This window comes from Rana temporaria, chromosome 3 (genome assembly GCF_905171775.1).
Source record: "Rana temporaria chromosome 3, aRanTem1.1, whole genome shotgun sequence".
Taxonomy (NCBI): Eukaryota; Metazoa; Chordata; class Amphibia; order Anura; family Ranidae; genus Rana; species Rana temporaria.
The window spans coordinates 161,556,908-161,584,160 of record NC_053491.1 but is presented as its reverse complement, the minus strand read 5'-3'; the positions used below and the strand labels follow the sequence as shown (position 1 = coordinate 161,584,160).

General features: G+C 42.7%; 1 protein-coding gene across 1 annotated transcript in view; it reads left to right on the top strand.

Annotated features, from left to right (window-relative positions):
* CPED1 (cadherin like and PC-esterase domain containing 1) overlaps positions 1-27,253 on the top strand; it is a 408,757-nt gene that overhangs the window by 112,251 nt on the left and 269,253 nt on the right. The window contains exon 3 of the mRNA XM_040343743.1: positions 10,780-10,871. Within this exon, the coding sequence (XP_040199677.1) occupies positions 10,780-10,871 (92 nt within the window). The remainder of the gene's footprint in view (positions 1-10,779; positions 10,872-27,253) is intronic.

Genomic DNA, 27,253 nt, shown 5'->3' with positions numbered 1-27,253 from the left:
ATATAGGGAACTGCACATGCATAGTACACATTTTATCTTAATGCATAATAGGCTAACATGCATTTAATTCATTCCAAGTAATTCTGTATGAAGGATTTGAGTGAAGAAAGGCATTGAAATCTTTGCACACCGCTTTCTTTCAGCTGTCTTGTTCCATTAGATTTATACAGGATCTTAAAATATTGGGGTTGATTTAATAAAGGCAAATATGCTCTTCACTTTGCAAGGAAATTATCCCAAGAGCTTAGTGAATGTGGTGAAGCTCTGCTAACTTCCATCATTCAACCATGAGCAAAGAAAAATACATTTATTTTTTACTTTTCTTATACATGATTGGGTATTCTTTGCAAATTTAAATCTCACCACATTCATTAAGCTCTTGGGAACCTTCCCTTGCACAGTGCATCTTCCCTTACAATGTCAACAGCCTATTTGCCTTCAGTAAATCAATCCGATTTACTGCCTTCCTTCCACAAGTTCTGCCTGCCCATGGAGTTTTGCCTTCTTGGCTGGTTCATGTCATTATGACATAGTGTAAGATGTGTGTTAACCTCATACGTGTTAATATGGCAAATATTGAATAGATTTCTAGGTCTGTCAGTCACTGGGCTAGTGCTCTCAATAAATACAAGATGACAATTGCCCAATATTATCCTATTTTGATAGATCAGGTGGTGGTGATATCATGTCTAGAGAAGGCCTCTGACAACTATGCGTATCCTTTCCATGACCTGCTATGTAGCAAAAAAAATAAACAATACATAATGGCTGGCTGAGCCCATTAGTGATGCTCCTGAGCCCTTTACCAGACCCAGTAACCTGAGGGTGGTGTGATCTTGCATACATGAAATTCCACCAAGTTTATGGAGAAGCTTCAGAAAGACAACACAATTTTGTAAAGAGAAGAGTGAATTACTCTAGGATCAGGTCACACAAATTTGATCTCAAGCAGGATACTTCAACAGAGGGCAGATAAATGTCACTCAATCCCACCACAACTATTAGCACCTCCTTCCAAATGACAGAGGTGGGGAAGAGCCCACTGGTCAACAGTCTAGCTAGACAAATCACTTAATATCAACATTATATAAGTCTCACATACTAGTGTATGGGGCCAAATTGTAAATAAAAAATAATACATTACTATCCTCTGTAGCATATTTTATAATTACAGTTTATTGTTACAAGTATGCTGTGTGAAGGTGGTTCTCTATGTTTATTCAGAAATTGGATGGAAATCACTTAAATGTACCAACACAACATATTTTAAGAGCTAGAATAAAAATACAAAAGAAACCCCATGTAGCCAGTTGTAATTAAGAAAAAAAATTGGTACATTGCCCAATTAATTAAAGTTGTTTTAAACCAGAATTCTTCCTGTGTATATATGGCTCTGTTACTCCCTACTGGGACACCCTGCCAGTACACACTTCTTTATACGGTTTTATGTATCATCATTGTCATTTTCATTATCATCCTCACCGTACGTCTTGTATAGAATCCTAACAGCATTAAAAATCATTTTTATATTTTTATTTTACATTTTTTTTTTGCATCGTTGGTATCAGTTATACCCTGCTATGACTAAAGCTAAATATTATTTAAAACATGTGTAAACTTTCAGGTAGCATAAAAGCATATTGAAGCTATGTTTTCAGATCTCTGTATGATCTTCTGGTGACCACCCATCTTGTGTTTTTTTTTCTTAGTTCTGTCTAGAAAGAACACAAGCCCAGTGTCTTTTTCATTTACTGATGAGGCGGCTTCCTTATAAAAACTTTAACTGAAGTACCCAAATAAAAAGCAGATGTTGTTTACCAGTGACTCCAATTTCTTCTGAATAAAACAGTCCAGTTACATGCAGCTGAAATGATGGGGCTCTGCTGTAAGTCTGTGATGTCCATAGGAACACTTGACTGTATTTAAGCATTCCAGTAGATGATGACCTGCTACTCATTAGATTAGATATAGTAGTTCCCTATTGAGTGACACAGTGCAGCAGCAGCAAAAATGCTAAAACGTATAAGAAATATGTGCAAAAATTGTGTAGGGTGGTGTTTCTTACTTTTCCTGCTGAGTTGCCAGGCAAATGCTAGTTGCCTGGCTGGCATGTTTCACTGTCTCCAATAGCCAAAACAGGTATGCAGACAGGAATGTTTGGCTTCATTTGCACCTTTGTTTAAGGACAGTGAGGCCAGAGACAGCCATTCATCTAGTGTAGGGATCTGCTGCCCTTTACTGTCTGCACTTGTAAGTGACTTTGTTTTTTAATGTTAAAAAGTTCTTTATGTACATTTTCCTGTATCTGTGTGGCTTGGTTAGAAGCCCCAGAGGGAGGAAGTAAAAAGAGTGAGAGAGGAGCTGAGACTACATGTCCCCATGGAAGAACTGTTGCTAATCCAGACCAGAAATAGGGATTATTAGTCAAGTATTCCTATGTTAAAAGTGTAACACAAATGTATGTAATAAAAGTATATCTACCTCCTTGTTATCTCACATTCATTATATCAAGTAGTTTATTATACAGTGTGTGTGTGTGTGTGTAGTGACTACGTTGCTGTATGTTAATGGATGAATCTGTTTATTGCAATATAATTTCTATGCAGTGCCTGCTATTTTAATAAATCCTGTCCCTTCTGGATTTTGAATTATATAGCTAGTGTTGGCTCAGGGCTCAATAACCAACATAGGCTAGAACCAAGTTAGACAGCCTATAGGTAGTTGAATGGCAGATTAGAAGTTACTCGGGACTAAGTCCGCGTATACACGATCAGTTAAACCGATGAGAACGGTCTGATGGACCGTTTTCATCGGTCCAAACTGATCGTGTGTGGGCGCCATCGGTTATTTATCCATCGGTTAAAAAAAAAGCCAACTTGTTTTAAATTTAACCGATGGATTCCTAACCGATAGTAAAAAAACGATCGTTAGTAGGCACAACCATCGGTTAAAAATCCACGCATGCTCAGAATCAAGTCTACGCATGCTTGGAAGCATTGAACTTAGTTTTTTTCAGCACGTCGTTGTGTTTTACGTCACCGCGTTCTGACACGATCGATGGTGTGTAGGCACGACTGACCATCAGTCAGCTTCATCGGTTAACCGATGAAAATGGTCCATCAGACCATTCTCATCGGATGGACCGATCGTGTGTACAAGGCTTAAGATGCAAAGTCCCTTGTTGCGCTCTTGTTGCTACAAGGGCCGCCATCAGGGGGTACAGGCAGTACACCTGTAAGGGGCCCGGAGGTCTCCAGGGGCCCGGATGGCAACCCCCTTTAAAAAAATGTTTTTTATATTATTTTATTTCTTTTTTTTTTTTTTTTTTTTTTTATATAATATATATATATATATATATATATATATATATATATATATATATATATATATATATATATATATATATATATATATATATGTATTTTTTATTAAAGAGCCCAGAGGTTTCTTATTTTTTTTTTAAAGGGCCAGAGGTCCCGGATGGCTACCCCCCTTTTTTTATATATATATTTCTTTATTTCTTCTTTCTCAATTCTTCTCAATTCGTGGCAGCACCCCCCCCCCCCCCCCAGGCCCATGCCTGAAGCTGTGTAAGGGGCCCCATAATTCCTGATGGCAGCCCTGGTTGCTACTATTGCCTTGTTTGTACAGTGTACTTATGTACTATTATGTACTATTGTTAATCCTTTCTAATATAAATCTTGTATTATTTTCATACTTGTGTGCATATATATACTAATGATTGATGGTACATGTTGGTTGCAGTAGTTACTCTGCTCTCAATTACTTTGATTCAATAACTGGTAATTTCTGGTAATTTCCCAGGAATGGAATTCTCTCTGTTCACAGAGGTTCTGTCCTGGGTGAAGACACTGCCAACTTTATTATAAAACCCACTTCCCATTAAAGAAGGTTCTGGTTCTCTTATTTGCCTACAGGTTTATAATGACATTCTGTTTAGGGAGGGCCATACACTCCTTATAACCTATTGACCATGCAAATTTGCTGTGATCTAGAGATGTAATAGTTTAGCAGGGTCCCCCAAGACTTGAAAACAATTTCAAGGATTCGTTTTTATTAAAACATTCATAAAGTCTGTTTTTTATTGTAAATAAATTACCACCACAAAATGCATTAACCCATACAACGTATTTGTTATGGATTACATTGTGTTTGATGCAGAGAGGTGCTGTTTTAACAATCAGTGGTAAAGCAAGACTAAATTCTCCTTTGCTTATCTCCTCTTTTGTAATGTGGTGTCTGCAAGCTCCATTGACAGTTACCGACTACTTCTTTCCAGCTTCTTCAGGGCTCTGTCCTGGATCTAAGACCACCTAATTGGTTGGCTCAGTATGATGACAAACTATGGAGTCTATTTATAAAGCAGAAACTGTAACAAACAAACCATGTACAGGGTGATAAAGATTTCACTCTGCCCAGAAGATCAGATGTTGCATGGGAACAATGTAAATGCTGTGTCTATGTGAAAATTCCATACTTAAAGCGTTTGTAAAGGAAACATTTTTTTTCCTTTAAAATAACAAACATGTTATACTTACCTCCACTGTGCAGTTCGTTTTGCACAGAGTCGCCCTGATCCACGTCTTCTGGGGTCCCTCGGCAGCTGTCTCTGGTCCTCCCTGCAATTACTCACCACAGTCATGCGAGAGCTCGCATGGTGGTCAGTAATTGCGGGCAACTCCCGTGATACAGCGAGCGGCCATAGCCACTCACTGTATCACTCGGCCCCGCCCCTTGGTGCACGCGTCACTGGATGTGATTGACAGCAGCGCCAGGCAATGGCTGCGCTGCTCTCAATCCATCCGCTCTAGCCAATCAGCGGCCAAGCTGAGCGGCGAAGAGGATATCGGGAGCACGCAGGACTTTCAACGGGTCAGGTAAGTAAAACGGGGGCTCGGGGGGGGGGGGCGGCAACACCAGATGTTTTTTTACCTTAATGCATAGATTGCATTAAGGTGAATTTGTTTTTTCATTTACAACTCCTTTAATTGTAGAAGTTTGTAGATCAAATTATATAGCATTGAGCAACATTTGAACATAACCACTAGTTCACAATGAATACTTTAAAGTCTATACACTCCTAACAAAGCATATTAGAAAATGTATATTATTTCACTCTCCAGTTTTTCAGAATCTAATGTTTTACAAAGGTGAAGTTCAATCCAAATGATAGAGCTTGAGCTATTACCAGGAAGTTTAGACAGAATAAAACAACATATCTTGGGTTTTGAACCATTGCATTTGTTAAAATGCAGTCGCACTTCTCTTTAACCTCAACAAACTTACTGAACCAGTAACTTGTATCTTGGTTGAACACAATAAATTGGAACTAAAGTCAAGCAAAGCAAATCTCTAGTAGTTAGAGATGTTTTGGACGAAAGAGAAAAGCAAAGTGTTTTTCCAAAAAACAATAAATCTTGCCAGGCTCCTAGAATTTTTGTTTTGTATTATGTGTACACTACTCACATGCACTGGACATTGTCCATTGTAGGTGTATTTTTGGCATGCCAAGAACAGAGCTATCTTTGTCAGTCATTTTAAGAAAAAGAGTCTGCGCATTCCCAAAACAGTGTTGTTTTTGTTGATTTGGGACCTCTGAAAATGGTCATTCTGGAACATTGTTGAAGTACTGACTTTTCTCTACATTAGGATCTTGGACCTGTCATTACAGAAGGAGGATGCTTTAGCAGGTAGATGTGCTGTAATGTAAAAGTATGCTGTGCATACTGGCATATAATGGCAAAAAAAAAAAAAAATGATCTATGAAGACTTTAGTTCTGCTTGAAAATGGAAAGGCCGCTTACCACATCTGATGGATCCCTATCACAGAGATCATAAAGGCTCAGCAAGTCTCCACAGAACTTCACAGCAACCGATCGTTTTCTCCTCTGATTCGATCCGGTCTTACTCCACCAAAGGCGTCTGGAACAGGTGCATGCAATCATACTACAGGCAGGATTACTCCCGACGTATGGAAATCACTCCCAGCACAGGACGTATTGTAGGAGGGTATGGTAGGGGAAGAAATAAAGAGCTTCTTGGTGCAGTATATCAAAGATAAAACATCCCTTTATTTGATATTCAGGGTACTGACATCCAAAACAAACTTTTCAAATAGTAAAACAGCTTAACAAACTCTGCTGTCATCCAGCCGCGGCTCGAGCCAATCAGCTTGGGGCGTGGTGACGTCAGATAGTGTTGCTCCGCCCAACGCTGCCCGACCGGATCGAATCAGAGGAGAAAACGATCGATTGCTGTGGAGTTCTGTGGAGACTTGCTGAGCCTTTATGATCTCTGTGATTGGGATCCATCAGATCTGGTAAGCGGCCTCTCTATACACCATTTCTGCAGATTCTGGACGAAGAGTGCTTTTCACACATATCGCTGATCATAGTTAGCTGTGTTTTCAGCCACTTTTTTATTTGGATTTTGTCTGTGTATTTTTTGTTTTATTACACTGAACAACCCAAGTTAAATAAGTTCACTCACTTGCACCTTTGTTTGCACTTAAAAGGTTGCGCATTTGTACCCTATTTTTTTAATTTTTCCTTTTAGCTGTATATTCTGGCTAACCTGTTAAATGCAGCACCAGTCATATCTATAGAGTGAATTTATATACTGTATATTTTTATTTGTGTTTCTAGGAGATTTCTCCCTCATTCACTATATATTTTCTAAGAGGAGTTGCACTCCCTTTTTTTTGCACTTTGTGGCATTATTCGTTATTTGCAGATCATTAGTGTTTTTGATCACAGTGGGGGTAGCGCAGATTCTTCCACGTTTACATTCGAATGCTCATTATGGCCTGTGTTTAATGTCCCCAAACTGGAGCTGCAAGGCATTTTAAAGGCTTCAAGAAAGCTGTCCATAGTAATTTTGCAAATGTTTAGTAAAAGCTTGCTGTATAGAATGGTTTTATATAGGCTATAAGCAGGGCTTTTTTTCAGGGGGAACTTGGGGGAACTCAGTTCCACCACCTTTGGCTCAGACCCTTTGGTGCCTGCTCACCACAATCACTTGTAAACACAGAAGTCTAGTTTCTGTGTTTACAAGTGACAGCTTTGTAACCCCCTGAACTCTGCACTCTGTATGTAATGCAATTCTGGTATTTAATGCCCCTTTAAGACCCGTCTACTGTTTGTGAAATCTGAACGGGTCGTGGTTGAGTTCCTGCACCTACAGTATTTTCTGAGAAAAAAAGCTCTGGCTATAAGTCTATGTGCGCAAGGTCTTCTGTAGACTCCAGTACCTTAGGTTGTGCATACATACCAATGCGTCATATATAAGTCCATCTTAGAAGAGTAGTTAATCCATGTGAACAGCACAGACCACTAAAGGCTGGATCACATGACAATATGTTGTGCTGTACTGCACATGATTTCATGTGTTTTTTCAGATTTTTTTGAAGTGTAGGACACTGCATTGTACATCATGGAGGTCTACTGTGATGCCACGGGCAGCAGAATGGCTAAGTGGTTAGCACTTCAGCCTGGTTCAAATCCCAACCCCACCACTACCTTCTTGCAGTTTGCATGTTTTGCCTGTGCCTGCATTGGTTTCCTCTCTCACTCCAAAGACATGCTAGTAGGCTAATTGGCTCCTGTCTAAATTGGCCCTGGTATATATCTCAATGTGAGTTAGGGATTTTTTTTTTATTTTTTTTACTTGTCAGGTTGCTTTACCTGGCATCCTTTACAGATCTAGGTTCATCCATTTGATCTACAGATGAATTAACTGAATGATACAAAAATATTAATATATAATCAGTGGAGCAGTGTTTTTTTGTAAACAGTGATTTAGACTGCTTTTTGACAACTACAGCTGCTGACTTCATCTCTGAGGCCTCGTACACACGACCGTTTCCCTCGACAGAATCCATCAAGAAACTTGGTGGCAGAGCTTTTTTGCAGAGGAAAACGGTCGCGTGTATGTTTTTCGTCAAGAAAACTGTTGGGGAATTCGACAAGAAAAAAAGACAACAAGTTCTCTTTTTCCTCAACGGGAGTCTCAATTTCCTCGTCGTGTTCCTCGTCGGGCTGGTTTTCGACGAGAAACACGTTCGTGTGTAAGCTTAGAAACCCGCACATGCTCAGAAGAGTGGCGCCAGTGGAATCAAACTTCCCCTTTATAGTGCCGTTGTACGTGTTTTACGTCACCGCGTTTGAGAACGACGAGATTTTGTCTTGACAGTGTGTACGCAAAGAAAGCTTGTCAAGTTTCTCGACAAGCCTAACAAGGAACTCGTCGAGGAAAACGATGTTTCATTTACGACAAATTCCTTCGGTCGTGTGTACGAGTCCTGAGTATACAATAATGCCGGCTTTAATTACTCAAAGCTCACATTTGCTGTGTTTACTGGGGGAGGCGTTTCCAGAAGCAAGGCAGAGAGGCTGGACGTGCTACACACTTCCTGTGTACAATGATGATTTTTTTTTGGGTGTGTAGCATGCCTAAACTTTGTTTTGTATACACCGTGGGGCAGATCCACAAAGAAATTACGCCGGAATATCTATTGATACGCCGGCGTAATTTCAAAATTCCCGCATCGTATCTTTGTTTTGAATCCTCAAAACAAGATACAACGGCATCTCGGCTAGATCCGACAGGCGTACGTCTTCGTACGCCGTCGGATCTTAGATGCAATTTTTCAGTGGCCGCTAGGTGGTGTTTCCGTCGAAATCTGCATCGAGTATGCAAATTACCTATTTACGGCGATCCACGAATGTACGTCCGCTCGGCGCATTTTTTTCCGTCGTTTGCGTTTGGCTTTTTCCGGCGTATAGTTAAAGCTGCTATATGGTGGCGTACTCAATGTTAAGTATGGCCGTCCTTCCCGCGTATAATTTTGAATTTTTTGCGTAGTTTGCGTAAGTCGTTCGCGAATAGGAATTTGCGTAGAATGACGTCACCGTCGTAAGCATTGGCTGGTTCCGGTTTAATTTCGAGCATGCGCACTGGGATACCCCCAGGGACGGCGCATGCGCAGTTAAAAAAAAACGCAGTTTACGTCGGGTCACGACGTATTAACATAAAACACGCCCCCATCACAGCCATTTGAATTCCGGGCCCTTACGCCGCGAGAGATACACTACGCCGCCGTAACTTATGGCGCGGATTCGTTGTGGATTCAAACTAAAAAAGATAAGTTACGGCGGCGTAGCGTATCTTAGATACGCTGCGCCCGGCGCAGATGTATGTGGATCTGCCCCCCTATGTATGCTAAGATATTTAGAAGATGCAGCAAAAAAAAATGAGTGACTATGTTGTTATGTCTAACGCACTAGCAACAATTAAGTATGGCTGATCTGCAAATGACCTACTTAAAATGGCACCATTAACAACACATTTTTTTTTTTTTTTTTAAACAGAAGCGTTTTAAGAATGTTAACCTTATGGCTTTAAGACTTTCAATATTTCCTATTGTCTCTGAAAGTTATAGGGCCAGTGGAATAAGTTATTTCCCTTTTACTACAGGTTTTAACAAAAAAATCATACCAAGGTCTGTCTGATGGAAGCCCAAATACTGTATATAAAGAAATCAATGAGGGATTTAGACTACAAGTCCTGCTGTAATTGAAATATCAGGTTTGCATAAATGCCTCAAATACTATTTTGGAAAAGGTCCCTGTATAAGAACATTTGAGCTATGGGCTGTGGTTGCTCTTGCTTTAAACTCATTAAAATGAGTTAGGTGTTGTCTTTCAGTTTTATGTGATAAGACAGGTTGATTGGATTGGCCTGATTTGTTCATTGTACCTGATTTTTACATACAAAAACATAGAATATCCAGGCTCAAACTTACCGACCAATCAGCAACCAACCAAATTCACCTGTCTAACTGTGTGCGTTAAAAACAGAGGATTAGTTGCACGCATTTGCAAATGCATGTGTAAGCTGTAGGCCCCGTCAAGGCGCTCTGTATACTGCAGTCCTAACTATAACATTGCATTTTAAGTCTCCTCAGTAGGAGCAAATGACTGCTGATGGATAGATAAGGGGCAGGTGACTGGAGGTAGCCCAGCCCTCATTAAAGGGGCAGGAGAACACTGCACACTCAACACATGGAAGCAAAGGTGCCAGTGTGCTGCCTGACCACAATGACATTGTGCATTTGCAAATGCGTGCAACTAAACCTCTGTTTTTAACGCACACAGTTAGACAGGTGAATTTGGTTGATTGCTGATTGGTCGGTAAGTTTGAGCCTGGATATTCTATGTTTTTGTATGTATAACCGCCCTTTCCAGCGCTCCTTATTGTATAGACCAGTCATAGGTAGGGGCAGTGACTTTTGTTTGTTGTATTTATGTCATTGTGGTCAGACAGCACACTGGCACCTTTGCTTCCATGTGCTGAGTGTGACGTGTGCTCCTGCCCCTTTAATGAGGGATGAGCTACCTCCAGTCACCTGCCCCTTATCTATCCATCAGCAGTCATGTGCTCCTACTGAGGAGACTTAAAATGCAATGTTATAGTTAGGACTGCAGTATACAGAGAGCCTTGACGGGGCCTGTAGCTTACACATGCATTCGCAAATGCGTGAAACTAAACCTCTGTTTTTAACGCACACAGTTAGACAGGTGAATTTGGTTGGTTGCTGATTGGTCGGTAAGTTTGAGCCTGGATATTCTATGTTTTTGTATGTATATCCGCCCTTTCCAGCACTCATTATTGTATAGACCAGTCATCGGTAGGGGCAGTACCTGATTTTTCTAGTTTTATTATAAATTCTGACAAAGTGCACTTTTTTTTTTTTTTAAGGCCAAGATATTCTGGTTTACATTCCTTCAAATATAAGTACAGATGCAAATTGCAATGAAAAACAAGAACTTGCTAAAATACAACTAAGAAAGGTAAGCCAATATTTAAAAAAAAAGATATTAATATGGTAGTTTTATTTTTAACATTCGTCTAACGATTTAGTCTTATATTTTCAGTCTATCCTGTGCAACAACATTGGAAAACTTTGAAATTTCGAAAGTACTGAAGCCATTTTTCAATAGAAAGAGTAGCTGATGCTCAGAATTGACTTCCAGAAGAGGTAGCGAGTCAATCATCAGTCAAATTCAGTTCACTAGTTAGCTTGGGACAGACGTAGAAGTAGTTGTAAAGGCTCAAGGTTTTTTACCTTCATGCATTATATGCATGTGTTCAGCAGCGCCCCCAGCCCCCCTAATACTTACATAGTATAACATGTTTGTTATTTAAAGAATAAAAAAAGCCTTTAACTACTTCAGCCCCATAAGCTTAATGACCAGGCCGTTTTTTGCGTTACGGCACTGCATCGCTTTAGTTGACAATTGCGCGTTTGTGCAACGATGTACCCAAACAAAATTTACGTCCTTTTTTTCCCACAAATAGAGATTTCTTTTGGTGGTATTTTATCACCTTTGTGGTTTTTATTTTCTGCACTATAAACAAAAAAAAGAGCGACAATTTTGAAAAAAACACAACATTTTGTAATTCTTGCTTTAATAAATATCCCCAATAAAAAAAAATTTAAAAATTGTTTTCCTCAGTTTAGGTTGATATGTATTCTTCTACATATTATTGGTAATAAAAATCGCAATAAGCATATATTGATTGGTTTGCACAAAAGTTATAGCATCTACAAACTATGGGAAATATTGATGGCATTTTTATGGCATTTATATATATATATATATATATATATATATGTATATATATATATATATATATATATATATTGTTACTAATAATGGCGGTGATCTGTGATTTTTATTGGGACTGCGACATTATGGAAGACAGATCGGACACTTTTGACACATTTTTGGGACCATTGGCATTTATACATCGATCAGTGCTATAAAAATGCACTAATTACTGTGTAAATGTCACTGGCAGGGAAGGGGTTAACACTAGGGGCGATAAAGGGGTAAACAGTGTTCCCTCGTGTATGTTCTAACTATCAGAGGATGGGAGTGACTAGAGGAGATGACAGATTGTTGTGCCTAGCTAGTAGGAACACACAATCTGTCTCTCCTCTCCTCACAGAACAGGGATTTGTGTGTTTACACACACATGTCCCTGTTCTGGCTCTTGTGCCAGCGATCGCGCGTGGCTGGTGGTCATTGTGACTGCCGGCCACGCGCATCGGGTCCCCTGCAGTGCAGCGCGTGCGCGCACATGTGCCTGCTATGCCGGCTTAAAGGTGGCTGGATCGCAAGCGGTTAATGTTACTTAAAAAAAATGCTGTAGACCTGATGGACAATTTGCTGTCACTCTTCTATTGGAGCAGCAACTAAACAGAACCCAAATTAAGGTCAGTTGACTGAACTTTGTGATTGTAGCAAAATTTTGGAACACATTAGTAGTCCACCAACTGCTTTCACTCATGTGTAATTGCTCTTTTAAAGATGAGCTTCAGTCAGATGTGCAAAACCTGTAGCTGTTGACCTTTTAATACACATACACTCACCTGTCCAGGGATACAGTTCTTCCTCACTGGTCTTCAGGTCACCGGCGCCAGCATGTTAACTGTGGGCAGCCAGCTGTGACTCCTTTCGGCTTCACAGCTGGCTGCCCACTGCACATGTGTGAGCCTCACTGTGCTTTGTGAATGATCCCACACCCTTCTGGGACCTGTGACATGTCCCAGAAGTTTGTGGGCAGGGACAGTGGGAGGAGAACTTATGTTCAGATAGCCTAAGCAATCCGAGCAGTGGGAGTGGGAACCTGTGAAAACTAAGTACCCGCTTCCCCTCCAAATAAAATAAAATATTCAAATATGGTAGAGACGGGGGAAGAGGAAGAGTGGAACTTCCCCTGTTAGGTAAAGTTCTGCTTTAGGTTCTGTCACAGCTTGACTAACCAAGCCTTCAGAAAGAATGTTCAGCAATTCCATACAATACTGAAAAATGTATGATATTGCAGGTTTCCTAAAACACGAGGAACTCCACCCTAGGTGTCCTAAATAAAGTACAAAATTACTATAAATTGTTCCTGTGTTAAAATAATAACAATATACTAACCAGTCCATAGAATGCAGCTTTTTTGGAGGTAAAGTTACCCTTGCTCTGCTTTGCTTCTGGCACCGCCATCATGAAGGGAAAACTGGCTTTTGTGCAGACACTTTTCAGGTCTCTACCATGTCCCATACAACTGGCAGAGATCCACAACGTGTCTGCACATGCACGTGGATCCCCTGAGCATGTGTAGACATGCCATAGGGCCCTGCCAGCTTTCTGACACACTGCCTCATGGCATGTGTGGAGTAGACATCCCAGGAGACTGCGCTGTCACTCAGTACATATCATCAAGGATGCAGGAAGTAATGATGTATTCATACTATGCATAATGACATAGTAAATGGTGGTGTAAACCACACTTCAGAGATATCTCCAAAAACCTTTTACTTCCAACTCCCACATTTCATGTTTGTAGCACACACAGCAAGAACCGAGTCTGTTTTAAATTCAGCTGTGGAGGTGTCAGCGTCTTCTATTTTTGGACTCTATTTGTAATGTTTTGATTAGGACTGACTCAGGAAACTCTTGGATAATGAAAACAGATATATTACTTTATTGCACTTAATGGAAAGCATCTAAGAAACCATTCTTTAAACTGTCAGCTGCACGTGTTTCATTTTGTTATTTACTATGCCTTTTATTAAACCTTGCCTTATATTTGAAAGAAAAAAAACCTTCTACACTGTAACACTATTCTTATTTTTACAATACGCCTATGGTAGATTTGCTGTTAATTCCGTTTCAGAACTTTTTGTGCTCCTGCAATGTTTTGTCAGTATTTCTTTTTTATCATCTTGTCCTCAAAAATGCATATTTCAATTCCTAAATTCTCACACAGCCCAACTAAAAAGCTACTAAACCCATTTGTGATCAAAAGTCATTGAAGCCTAGATGCACATATCAAATTTATCATCGTTAGTTAGCTTGTTTATAACTTTATGATTCATTTGCCAGCCTATCTCTTTTAATATTTTTTTTAAAATGTACTGTATAAGGCTTTTATTTGGAAAACTTGTTTTAATTAAAAACAACCCTGCTGTGTTTTTTATTATGGATTGACAAGTAGACAAAAAAAATGTAGAACTTATTTTTAATGTTGTAATTGTAACTGACTATTACAGTATTAAGCAAAAACACACTTCTCTATTTACACAGCAGTGCCATCTGCAGGCTGAAAATTATTTTTTGAATGAACCTCCAGCTTGCATGTGATCAGTATGTCATGGTAATAAAAAAAAATAGGTAACCACACTGGCTGGTACCAAATCGTTAGTTGTGACCAGAACTGTTTGACAACTAGCAGTCGCATACACTGCCAGCAGCTATCTATCAATGGGGGGGGGGGATAGATTAACATTTCCCTATTTTGGCAGTGAAATCATTAGAAAATTCTTCCTATTTACTGTATGCCATTGTTTGATGGTTAAAGCGAAGCTCCACCCAAAAGGGGAAGCTTTGCTTGTCTGAACCCTCCACTGCCACATTTGGCACTTTTTTGGGGTGGAGAGGGTAAGTGTTTTTTAGGAATATCCACTCCCACCTCCAGGGAAGATCACTGATCAGTGATCTACATGTATTTCCAGCCCACTTCCTCCCCCCCATACAGGTCCCAGAAGATGGTGGGACTATTTAGAAAGTGCAGCGTGACTCACACATGTGCAGTAAAGGCTTCACTGCTGGTTTCCCTTACTTACATTGCTGGCACCTGCACCCAAAACCGATAGACAACGTGGCCTGGGGTGCTGACATCGCAGGATCCCTGGACAGGTAAGTGTCCTTATATTACAGTAGCTGTTGACTTTTATTTCTTTTTTCCCAGACTGCAGCTCCTCTTTAAGTATCTACTCACATATATTTGGCCATACAAAGCATGCAGTCCAGGATGACACAGACACAACTTGTAAAAGGTTATAGGTAAAGAGTGTGAAACATCCAAGCAACAAGTATTTTTAGGAAGCTAGCAATAGCAGTCACCATTGCAAGTGATGTCACTTCTGGAAAATCAGCAGTTCTGACTGTTACAGAATGCCTATGGCATAAAAGGTCATCAAACCACCTCACAAGCAGCATGTGGGTTGGGGTTGTGTGAAAGTCTGCAGCTTTGCCAATGCACATTCTTGGGGGATAATTTCTTAAAGTATTCAGGACACATTTCTGGCATTATGATTTCTTTAAAATGTCCTGCACCAAATTTATGAAAGCTTTGTAACATTTTCCATAAAAGTTCCAACAAAATAAATTATACTTCACAGATAATGACACCGTAGGATTGAGCCCTGGTTCACACTGGGTACGATTTGGAACGATTTGAGATGCGATTTGACATGTCAAATCGCATCTCAAATCGGCGGCAATTGTCGGCAATGGCACTGTCCTAATCAGTGCGACGCCGCATCTGCGATTCATCTGTCAATCACTCAGGAGGCAAACCTGATGCCTAACTAGTCTCAGAGTTCCCCATCAAGCTCCGCCAATCCCAACAATAAAACTGCTCAGCCACTGATATGCCTGCAAGATGGGCACAGTGGCTAGGGAGTGAGGTTATTTATGCTGAAACTGTAATTTTATCGGGTGTGATGTTCCTGAGCTACACAGAAGACAGTGGGGCAGATTCACATACAGCCGCGCAAAATTGTGTAAATCAGATACGTTACGCCTCCGCAACTTACACGGGCAAGTGCTGTATTCTCAAAGCACTTGCTCCGTAAGTTGCGGCGGCGTAGCATAAATCACCCGGCGGAATTCAAATCCGGCAGGTAGGGGGCGTGTTTTATTTAAATCAAGCGCATCCCCGCGCCTAATGAACTGCGCATGCGCCGTCCGTAAAATAAACCAGTGTGCATTGCTCCAAATGACGTCACAAGGACGTCATTGGTTTCGACGTGAACGTAAATGACGTCCAGCCCCATTCACGGACGACTTACGCAAACGACGTAACTTTTTAAAAATTTGACGCGTGAACGATGGCCATACTTAACATTGGCTGCGCCTCATATAGCAGGGGCAACATTACACCGGGAAAAGCCTAACGTAAACGTCGTAACTTTACTGCGTCGGCCACGCGTACGTTCGAGAATTGACGTATCTAGCTAATTTGCATACTCGACGCGGAATTCGACGGAAGCGCCACCTAGCGGGCAAAAAAAATTTGCAGTTTAGATCCGACGGCATAAGAGACTTACGCCTGTCGGATCTAATGGATATCTATGCGTAACTGATTCTAAGAATCAGTCGCATAGATACGACGAGTCAGATTGGGACTTAGGACGGCGTACATGGCGCTGCGCCGTCGTAAGTCCTTTGAGAATCTGGCCCAGTCTTTCCAGTATGGACACCTCAGTCTTAGTGCCCACATCCATGCAACAGATTAATTTACCTGATCTCAAGTTGTACATGAATATGTCACAAGTACTAACATTTTTGGTGTGGAGGTACATGGAAATACTAAAGAGGGTCTGCAGCACTCTTGAAGAATTCTAGGGCCTGTGTTTCCCAGCCATGCTATCATGGTTATTGGGACTGATTCTTTACAAAGTAGAAACCAACAACGAAAAAATACATTTTCAGTCAAAGCGAGCATGTGAGATAAAATGAGCAGTTATTGTTGCATGGTTTTCTGATGTGTACAAAGGGGCAATTGATAAGAAAATCAATGCTAAAACAGTATGTCTCTTAAGGGTAATTTAATATATTTCAGTCACAAGATTGAAAACTTACTACAACTGTTATTGCACAGTAAAATCGTTTTGTGTTCCTTGTTTTTATTCACGAGGCTAACTCCATGAAATATATTATTTTTCTCTCTGTTAGGTTTTCAGATGTGGAACACTGGCAGGATGAGTCCATCTCACACTGTTATTTCAAATACTTTTTAAAACTCTTTTTTTTTATTCTTTTTTTCACAGCAGGGTTAATCCAATTATTTTTCTGAAATGTAAAACAAAATAGAAAGAACAGTTGAAGTTTTAAAAAAATGTATCTTTACATTTGCATGGATAGAATACGTGTGTGCAGGTGGGTTGCTAGGTATTCAGTAGACATGGGGCACTCTTAAAGTGTATCTATGGTGAAAAGTTAAAAACATATATTCATTTTCACATTGAATTTCAATCATTTCTGACCTACTTACTACTATTATTTTGAACCTTAAAGTTGAACTTACTTCCCCACACATTTACTTCAAGTCACTCCGGCTTCAAAGCCCTGTCAAGGCACCCCAGAGTTAGAACTACAGAAAATCCTGGGGGGGGGGGGGGGGGCCTTGACGGGGCTCTGTAGCTTATGCATTTATTTTCAAATGTGTGCAAACTAAACCCCCATTTGTAATGCATACTGTTAGACTGGATAATTTGGTTGGTTGCAGGCTGGTTGGTAAGCTGAGCAGAGAATTTATTTGGTTTTGTTTTGCATGCGTTGCCCTTCCATGTGCTCATTGCTGCAAAGGCAAGTTATAGGGCAGGGCAATGGCCATTTGTTTGTAACTAACCACTTGCCAATATATGTTGGCACAGTGGCAGCGGTGGGCAAATGGGTGTACAGGTACGTCCCCTTTAATGTGCCGCGTGCCTGCCGTGCTCTCTGTGACCGTGCCCACGGGCCTCGCAAACTCTATGTAAACAAGCCATTTTTCTGTTCTGTCTAGTGACAGGACAGAGATCTACTGCTCCCTGTCATCGCGATCAGTGATTTCTGTCATGTCAGTTGTAGTCCATCCCCCCCAACAGTTAGAATCACTCCTTAGGACACACTTAACCTCTTGATCACCTCCTAGTGTTTAACCCCTTCCCTGGCACTATCATTTACACAGTAATCAGTGCATTTTTATAGCACTGATCGCTGTATAAGTGACAATGGTAGCAAAATAGTGTCAAAAGTGTCCGATGTGTCCGCCGCCCCGTAATATTTTGCGGCATTGGAGGGTTCCCCTTAAAATCCATACTAGACCGAAGGACCTGGTATGCTCTTGGAGGGGGAACCTATCCCATTTTTTTTAACATTTTGCGTGGAGTTCCCCCTAAAGATTCATACCAGACACAGTGCCTGGTATTGTCAGAGATCGAAGTCGGATTCCTGTTCATTCAAGTCGGATCCAAAGTAGTACGACTGTCGTGTCATACCAGTGTGAACCTGGCCTCAAGCTGAATATTGCAGCAAGTGTTGGTTTGTTAATTATCTTTTAATGGGTTAATCATTGTATCTTTGTTTTTATGTTTGGCTGGAGTTCTGCTTCAACATGTAGTGCCCTCTACCATAGGTAGGTGTTAGAGGTAAGGTTCTTTGGTGATATCTGCCAGGCAGGTACATTTAGGCAGGCCTATGCTGCATGCTAGGCCTGCTTGTTTTGATCAGGGAGTGGTTAGTGTAGTAGTGGGTGTGACTACCTGTCCTTCAGTTCTTGGACACCTCCCCTGCTTCCAGGGAGAATGTTCTGGAAGAGGGGCAGGACTAGGAATTGGAGTGACAGGGAGCTCATGTGAAGAGCCCTGACCAATCCCCAATTGGAATTGGCAGAGGCCAGGCCTCCTACATAAGCTCAAGTCCAGCCCACTGCAGGGGAGTTGTCAGCTGGGTGAAGTGAAGAATGGAGTGTTAGACTGCAGCAGGAGGCCCGTCCCCATCATAGGGGTGGGGTGCAGGCGTTGGCAGAAGAGGTTGGGAGCTGAGAGGGAGCTTCTCCTTACACGGTTATGAAGGAGGTGTCCTGGAGGAGTTGGAGAAGCAGTCAGTACGCATGTCCAGGTAAATTCTTCATTAAGTTCGGTGAGTGAGGCACAGTGTATTTCTGGAGGAGGCATGCCAGGGGAGCTGGGTGCAAGGCCAGAGGAGAGACTGTGGGGTTTTGTGTCAAATCGCTGTGGCCTGAGGGCACAGAGCTTGCAAGAAGGACTGGCTGTGATCAGTAGTCCACCAACTATCTAATGCTGCTAAACAACTAGGCTATCAAGAAGGGTACTGCAGGCCGCTGGCCTATCAGAATTCAGCAAAGTTCAGCAACCATTAGGGATTATTCAGAGTGATCCCTGGTGCAGTATAAGATGATGGGGTGGAAACTAAGTTTGTGCAGAGGAGGAGTAACAGTCTGCAGGAGTTTGTGCAGAGGAGAAAGTAAAGTTGAAACTGTAAATGTTAGAGTCTATCATTTGTTCTAAGTGCAACTGATTCAACAATTCTTTAATAACAATGGCAAAAGTGATCTATTCTTTGGGCATCCCGTACCCTTTCCCCAACCAAGTTTTATCCCCCAAATAAACAAAAACAAAACAAAAGCAAATGACTGTTCATTGTCTACTGCATACCTCCCAACTGTCCCTGATTTCGAGGGACTGTCCCTGATTTGGAGCAATGTCCCTCTGTCCCTCATTCCTCCTCATGTGTCCCTCATTTTGGTCTGATACATATAGATGTATATAAAATGCACTTTTTGTCTATTAAAAAGTGTTTTCCAGCACTAAACCTTTAATCCAATTTCTAAATTGCTGCACTTGTAAATTCAAAGGAATAGTAGTGGTAAAAAAGCACGTGTGTGTTTAACCAAGCTTGTTTTTTTTGTAAAATTCTCCTTTTAGGGGGCGTGGCAAAAGGTGTGTCGTATGCAGACCCGTCGCTACAGGACAGGCAAAACAAACAATTGCTTGGGGCCCCGAGCTAGCCTGGGGCCCCCAACTTCCCCTTCCCAGGCTGTAGCGTGGCCAAGCTCCTCTTCCTTCCACCTGGAGTCCTGTCAGTCTGGCTGGGTACCATGAGTGGTACAGGAAATTCAGTTTTCTGTTCCCGGCCGGACTGACAGGAAGTGCACACTGAGTGCTCACTTCCTTTCAGTCCAGCAGGGAACACAGGAAACTGAATCTCCTGTACCGCGTTCAGCCCAGGCACTATCTGATAGGGGACTGGGGACCCATAATGATAGAACACTGGACTGACAGGAGGAAGAGGAGCTCAGCCACGCTACAGTGGCAGCCAACAGGGAAGAAGGGGAGGTGAGAATAGAAAAACATAGGGACTGGGGGGGGGGGGGGAGTAAGAACATGGGTGTAAAAAAAATAGTGTAGCGCTAACTTAGGCTTTGCATGCGGGGGGGGGGGGGGGGGCTTGGGGGCCCCCATTTTGCTTGGGGCCCCCAAATTCCTTCAAACGGCCCTGGTCCTATGCCTGCATACTTTTGCTGATAGGTGTCCCTCATTCCCATCTCAGAAGGTTGTGAGGTATGGTCTACTAAAGAGTGATGTATGGAAGTCTGGCAGCAAGGTGAGCATGGTGGATGATAGTAACTAGTAGCAACCATCCGCTAAAAACATAATGCAGCTCGGTATGGTTGCCTTTGGCTCTATAACTGCCTATATTACAACATTCCATCCAGCAGAAGCTTTAGAACAGTATTCAGGCAGAGTAGGCCAAAAAACTCTGTGCTGTTTATTATTCCCAAAGCCTACTGATATTCTGCTGACAGTAATTTTACCTACAATCAAATTACACAAATGGTGGATCAATTATTGTTTTTCATTTTAGTAGTTGGTATTCAGCTCAATCAGTTTAATTGACATGTTCAGCTTCTAGAAAAAAAATATGTATTTTCCTTATTCTGATTCATGCCATGCACACTGCATGTACAATACATGCCTCACTGCATGCCTTACATAGAAGGATGCCCAAAAAAAAAAAAGTGTCACTTCTCTTTGGAAATTTTATCAAAATGCATCAAATGGTATACAGTATTTCTGCATAAAAAATGATTGTACGGTAGTTGCACTATAAAGCTAGGGCTACACAGTTGATTAAATGTCTTTGATCTTGAGATATTTAATCACTTTTTATAATCATTATATTAGCAGCACATTGATTCCAGTGTATTGCAAAAGAGATGACTGTCAACAAGTGTTTAAATGTCTATCTCTCACCTGAGCTCAGTCATTGAAATCTTGTAATGAGTTTGCTTCCATGTCAGGCAAGTGTAATGAGAAAGGCAGAGGTATAATCAGGTACAGAGTGATTTGTACCTACTGGAGTGGGTCTCGTTGGTCTGCTATTATGAACATACACTATAATGTCAAAAGTGTTGGGACTCCTGCCTTTACACCAGGGCCAGACTGCGAATAAAAACCCAGGGGGAAAACTTTATATCATTGCCCCCTTATATTATTGTATTCACTCCCCCCTTACATTAGTGACCCCCCTCAGACTTGCCTGGCGGCGCTGTCACTGACCTCCTCTCAGGTACACAGTGCAGGGCTCAGTTAGATGGCTCCAGGTTGGTGACTCTGATTTTATCCTATAGTCTCCTCTCCACAGTCCACACAGGTCTGACTTCTTCCATGACCCCCATCCTGGTGGCACTCCCACTCTTGACTCCTCTCCAGCTACCCCTCAGAGACTGCATAAATGATATAAGACAAGAAATGGTCAGAGGTTGCAGACATGGTACAAGAGATGGTTAGAGACTGAGGACATGGTACAAGAGATGGCTACAGACTGTGGACATGATACAAGAGATGGCCAGAGACTGTGGATATGATACAAGAGATGGCCAGAGACTGAAGACATTATACAAGAGATGGCTAGAGACTGTGGACATGATACAAGAGATGGCTAGAGACTGTGGACATGATACAAGAGATGGCTAGAGACTGTGGACATGATACAATAGATGGCTAGAGACTGAGGACATGATACATGAGAAGGCTAGAGACTGAGGACATGATACAAGAGATGGCTAGAGACTGTGGACATGATACAAGAGATGGCTAGAGACTGTGGACATGATGGAAGAGATGGCTAGAGACTGTGGATATGATACAAGAGATGGCTAGAGACTGTAGACATGATACAAGAGATGGCTAGAGACTGTAGACATGATACAATAGATGGCTAGAGACTGAGGATATGATACAAGAGATGGCTAGAGACCGTGGACATGATACAAGAGATGGCTAGAGACTGTGGACATGATACAAGAGATGGCTAGAGACTGTGGACATGATACAAGAGATGGCTAGAGACTGAGGACAGGATACAAGAGATGGCTAGAGACTGTGGACATGATACAAGAGATGGCTAGAGACTGTGGACATGATACAAGAGATGGCTAGAGACTGAGTACATGCCTCACTATGCCCATCAATGCAGCCTCACTGTGCCCATCATTGCAACCTCACTGTGCCCATCAAATGTAGCTTTACGGTGCCTGTGAATGCAGCTTTATGGTGCCCATCAATGCAGCCTCACTGTGCTCATCATTGCAGCCTCTCTGTGCCCATCAATGCAGCCTTGCTGTGCCCATCAATGCACTCTCGCTGTGCCCATCATTGCAGTCTCACTGTGCCCATCAATGCAGCCTTGTTGTGCCCACCAATGCAGCCTTGCCGTGCCCACCTATGCACCCTCACCGTGCCCACCAACACAGCCTTACGCTGCCCACCATTGCAGCTTTACGGTGCCTATCATTTCAGCTTTACGGTGCCCATCATTGCAGCCTCACTATACCCATCATTGCAGCCTCGCTGTGCCCATCAAATGCAGCTTTACGGTGTCCGTGAAAGCAGCCTCACTGTGCTCACCAATTGCAGCCTCTATGTGCCCACCACTACAGCCTCTCTGTGCCCACCAATTGCAGCCTCTGTGTGCCCACCAATTGCAGCCACTGTGTGCCCACCACTGCAGCCTCTGTGTGCATCAAACGCAGCCACTGTGCCCGTCAAACACAGCCAATGTGCTATCAAACGCAGCCACTGTGCCCATCAAATGCAGTCACTGTGCCATCAATTGCCGCCACTGTGCCCATCAATTGCCGCCACGGTGCCCATCAAACGCAGTCACTTTGCCCATCAAAAGCAGCCACTGTGCCCATCAAACGCAGCTACTGTGCCCATCAACTGCTGTCAGTGTGCCCATCAACTGCTGCCAGTGTGCCCATCAATTGCTGCCAGTGTGCCCATCAACTGTCGCCAACAAGGGGCCGGGCACATTAATAGGGGGCAGCAGCAGCGACCACAGATAGATTCATGCAATGCATGAATCTATCTATGGTGAGTGACAGGAGAGGGGGGGCGGCGCTCTTGCACCCTTTATGGACGCATCGCCGCTGCCTACTACACGCATATACTCCTAGGACTTACGCCGACGTATCTTCTTATATGCTGCGTAAGTCCATGGATGCGCCGTCGTGTCTATGCGCCGTATTCTTGAAACCAGATACGCCTGAATTCTGGCTCCATCCGACCGACGTAAGTCTCCTACGCCGTCGTATCTTGGGCGCATATTTACGCTGGCCGCAAGGGCCGCTTCCATTGATTTACGCGTTGAATATGTAAATGAGCAAGATACCCCGATTCACAAACGTAATTACGCCCGTCGCAGTAATCTACGCCGTTTACGTAAGGCGTACGTCCGGCGTAAGTTTACCCCTCATAAAGCAGGGGTAAGTCATGTTAAGGTATGGACGTCGGTAACGTCAGAACAGCCGTCGTATTTTACGTTGTTTACATAAATCGTACGTGAATGGGGCTGGGCGTAGGTTACGTTCACGTCGTAGGCATTGAGCCGTCGTATCTTAGGGAGTATATGCGACGTGATTCTGAGCATGCGCACGCATGCGCCGTTCGTACGGCCATTCATTTACATGGGGTCACGATTCATTTTAATACAACACGCCCACTACCTGCCTACTTTGAATTAGGTGGGCTTACGCCGGCCTATTTACGTTACGCTGGCGTAAATATGGGAGCAAGTGCTTTGTGAATACTCAGCTTGCCTCTCAATGTTATGTCGGCGTAAGCGCATATGAGATGCGCTATGCCGGCTCAAAGATGCACCGATGTACCTGAATCCCGGCCCTAAACTCTTTAGATAAATTACATATTCACAGATCCTTCCATAGGACCAACTACAATAGGGGTGTCCTTTTCTTCTAAATATCCATCTTACTGTCTGATCACACTCACCTGACATTTAGACCATTTACATCTATGCATATGCATTAAGTCACCAATTGCAACTTGAAAACTGCCATGTACAATCCCCTTCCTGTCCTAGCCCCTTTTCAGTTTTCAGAACTGTGATAATTTGACAGACAATTACTTAGTCATAAAACGCTGTAAGCAAATCATTTTTTACTTTTTTGAGACAGATAATTTTATTTGGTGGTATTCAATTATCTGTTTTTTTTTTTTTTTTACTATATAAAGGAGAAAAGACCAAAAATTTGGAAAAAATAACCTTACTTATTGTCTACCTCATTTTGTGAGCCCCTAAAAAAACCTGAACAGTACAAGGAAGTAGACAGTCTCAGGTACAGTATTTAGTAAGGAGCATAGTACATTCGTTTTTTATGATTTTTTTTTACCAATTTTAGGGGGAAATTGAGCATGATTTACAATTACATCCCAAAACACATTCTTCTACTCTTCCTGTGCATGGAGGTACCACTTACGTGTGAGACTTTCCCTGCCTATTTGCATAGAGGGAAACATTTTCAGGCTTTTAAGGGTCCTAAATAATGCATCTAATTTCCTGGCTACCCATCATATTTCCTGAGACTCTGATGTGCCAGAACAGGATAAACACCTACAAAGTGACTGTATTTTGCAATGTAACCTTTACAACATATTTAATTAGAGACTTGGTGAAAAGAGGCCCCAAATCTATGGAGCACATTCAATCTTTCAATGGCATAAATTAAGCATCTTATTTCCTGACTATCTATCCCATGTTTGGGGGTCCTGGAGTACCAGAACAGTAGAAACACATGTAAAATTACTATTTTGGAAAGCAGACACCACAAGGTATTTCTGATGCCTCGTACACACAACCGGTTTTCCCAACGGGAAAACTGCCATGTTTGCATTTGGTCGGGAAAGCCGACCGTGTGTATGCTCCATAGCAGTTTTCCCGACAGGAAAACTGCGAGCACAAAAATGAGAACTTGTTCTCTTTTTTCCCACCGCAATTCTCTGCGTTTTTTTACTCTGCAATTTTCCTTCGGGAAACACTGCGGGGAAGCATACACGTGGGTGGTTTTCCCAATCAAAGCTGTCATGGCAGTTTTCATGTCGGGAAAACGACCGTGCGTACAGGGGGGAAAAGCAACCAAGCAGGTTCTCAGTTTTCCCGGCGGACTTTTGACCGCCGGGAAAACCGATCATGTGTACGAGGCATAAGAGGTGTGGTAAGTCCTTTGAAGAGTTTTTTTTTGCCACAAATTTTTGTATTTGTTTACACAAGGTTGTATAGATATTTCTAGCACACTGTCAGGTCACCTGTGGCCAGGTGACAAGTGCACCCCATTGGGGTCAGGGATGCACCACAGGGTAGTGAACCCTATAGCCGACTGCTGCAATCAGAGAGGAAGCGTGAGCCCAAGATTCCCCAGGGCGCGGAGTCTAAGACCCAGCTTTGTGTTCACCAGAGCCTCTAGTGGTGAGCATGGCCTTCACTGCAGCTGGATCCAGGTCGCGACCCCTGGGATCCCCTAGGTCACAGCAACCAGGACAAGCGATAGTGATGGGTAAGCCGAGGTCAGGGCAACAGGCAGACAAGGGTAACCGAGGGACAGGCAAAGGTCAGGGTCACAGGAAAACAGGAGAATTCAGGGATGAGCCAAAAACGGTACACAGGAAGGTAAACGTAGCACACTGCAGACTTAAGCTAACAACAAGGTTGAACAGCAAAGCAGACCTGCAGTGCAACAGTTAATATAGACTTCCTGGGATGGCCTGGGGTGGGGCCATACAGGAAGGAGAGATGATAAAAAGGCAGCCAGAAGAGGGTCAGGCCTCTAATGGACACATGAGGAGAAGGTAAGCTGCCAGACATTATTGCATGTCCATGACACACACACACACCATGAACAGAATTGGATTTATACCCCAAAACACATACTGCTACTCCTGAGTATGGGCATATAACATTTGTGAGACATTTTTGCACCCTAGCTATATAAAGGGTCCGAAAACACACAGCTTGGGCATACTTATAATTACACCCCAAAACACATTCTACTACTCCTAAGTATTAGGTTGCAACAAGTGTGAGACTTTTTCAATGTTTGGACCGATTTTGTAACAGGCATTGTATCTTGTATATCACAAAAACCAACCAACATTGTATTAAAAACAGTGTACTTTAATGTTTGCCTCTGTATGAGTGGTCAGGAAATATAGCTTAATGTAGTGTCACAGTCTCCAGTCCAATATATCAAGCAAGCCTAGCCTACTGGCTATGTTCACTGGCCAGGAAGTACAGATGGGTGAACCAAGGGTGAAAAAAAAGGGGTTGCCGTGTTTCAAGGACTGCAGTTGGGATGGCTGGGGTTGGTGTCTTGCAGATATATAGTCAGTGTGATATGCAGATGGGATGGCAGGCAGACATGTGATCAATAAATAGGCAAGGGTCAGTATTTGCAGATCAGTGGTGACACTGTACTGATGTGGCCATGATCTGAAGTGCTGTTGATGACTGCAGTGGCTCTGGTGACACTGTTACTAGTGTGGCACTATCAGGAACACTGCTGCTAGCTGCACTCATCTGGAGATGCTGACACTTTTCTGGTGGCAATCAGGAACACTGTAACTGGCTTACACTGGTCTGGTGACACTGGGACTTGTGTGGTGACAATCAGGAACACTATTGCTGGCTTACACTGGCCTGGTGACACTAGGACTGTTGTGGTGGCGATCATGAACACTGTTACTGGCTTACACTGGTCTGGTGTCACTGGGACTGGTGTGGTGGCAATCAGGAATATTGTTGCTGGCTGAACTGGTCCCGTGACACTGTATTGGGTTGGTGACGATTAGGGGCATTGGCTGTCTGCAGTGGTATGGTAACACTACTGGCAAGCGATCAGGAACACTGTGGCCGGCTGCACTGGCATGGTGACACTTTAGTGAGGTGGCTAGTGATTAGGGACACTGTGGCCGGCTGCAATGACATGGTGACACTTTAGTGTGGAGACTAGTGATCAGGGACACTGTGGCTGGCTGCACTGGTATGGTGACACTTTAGTGAGGAGACTAGTGATCAGGGACACTGTGGCCGGCTGCACTGGTATGGTGACACTTTAGTGAGGAGACTAGTAATCAGGGACACTGTGGTCGGCTGCACTGGTATGGTGACACTTTAGTGAGGAGACTAGTGATCAGGAACAGTGTGGCCGGCTGCAATGACATGGTGACACTTTAGTGTGGAGACTAGTGATCAGGGACACTGTGGCCGGCTGCACTGGTATGGTTAGACTTTAGTGAGGTGGCTAGTGA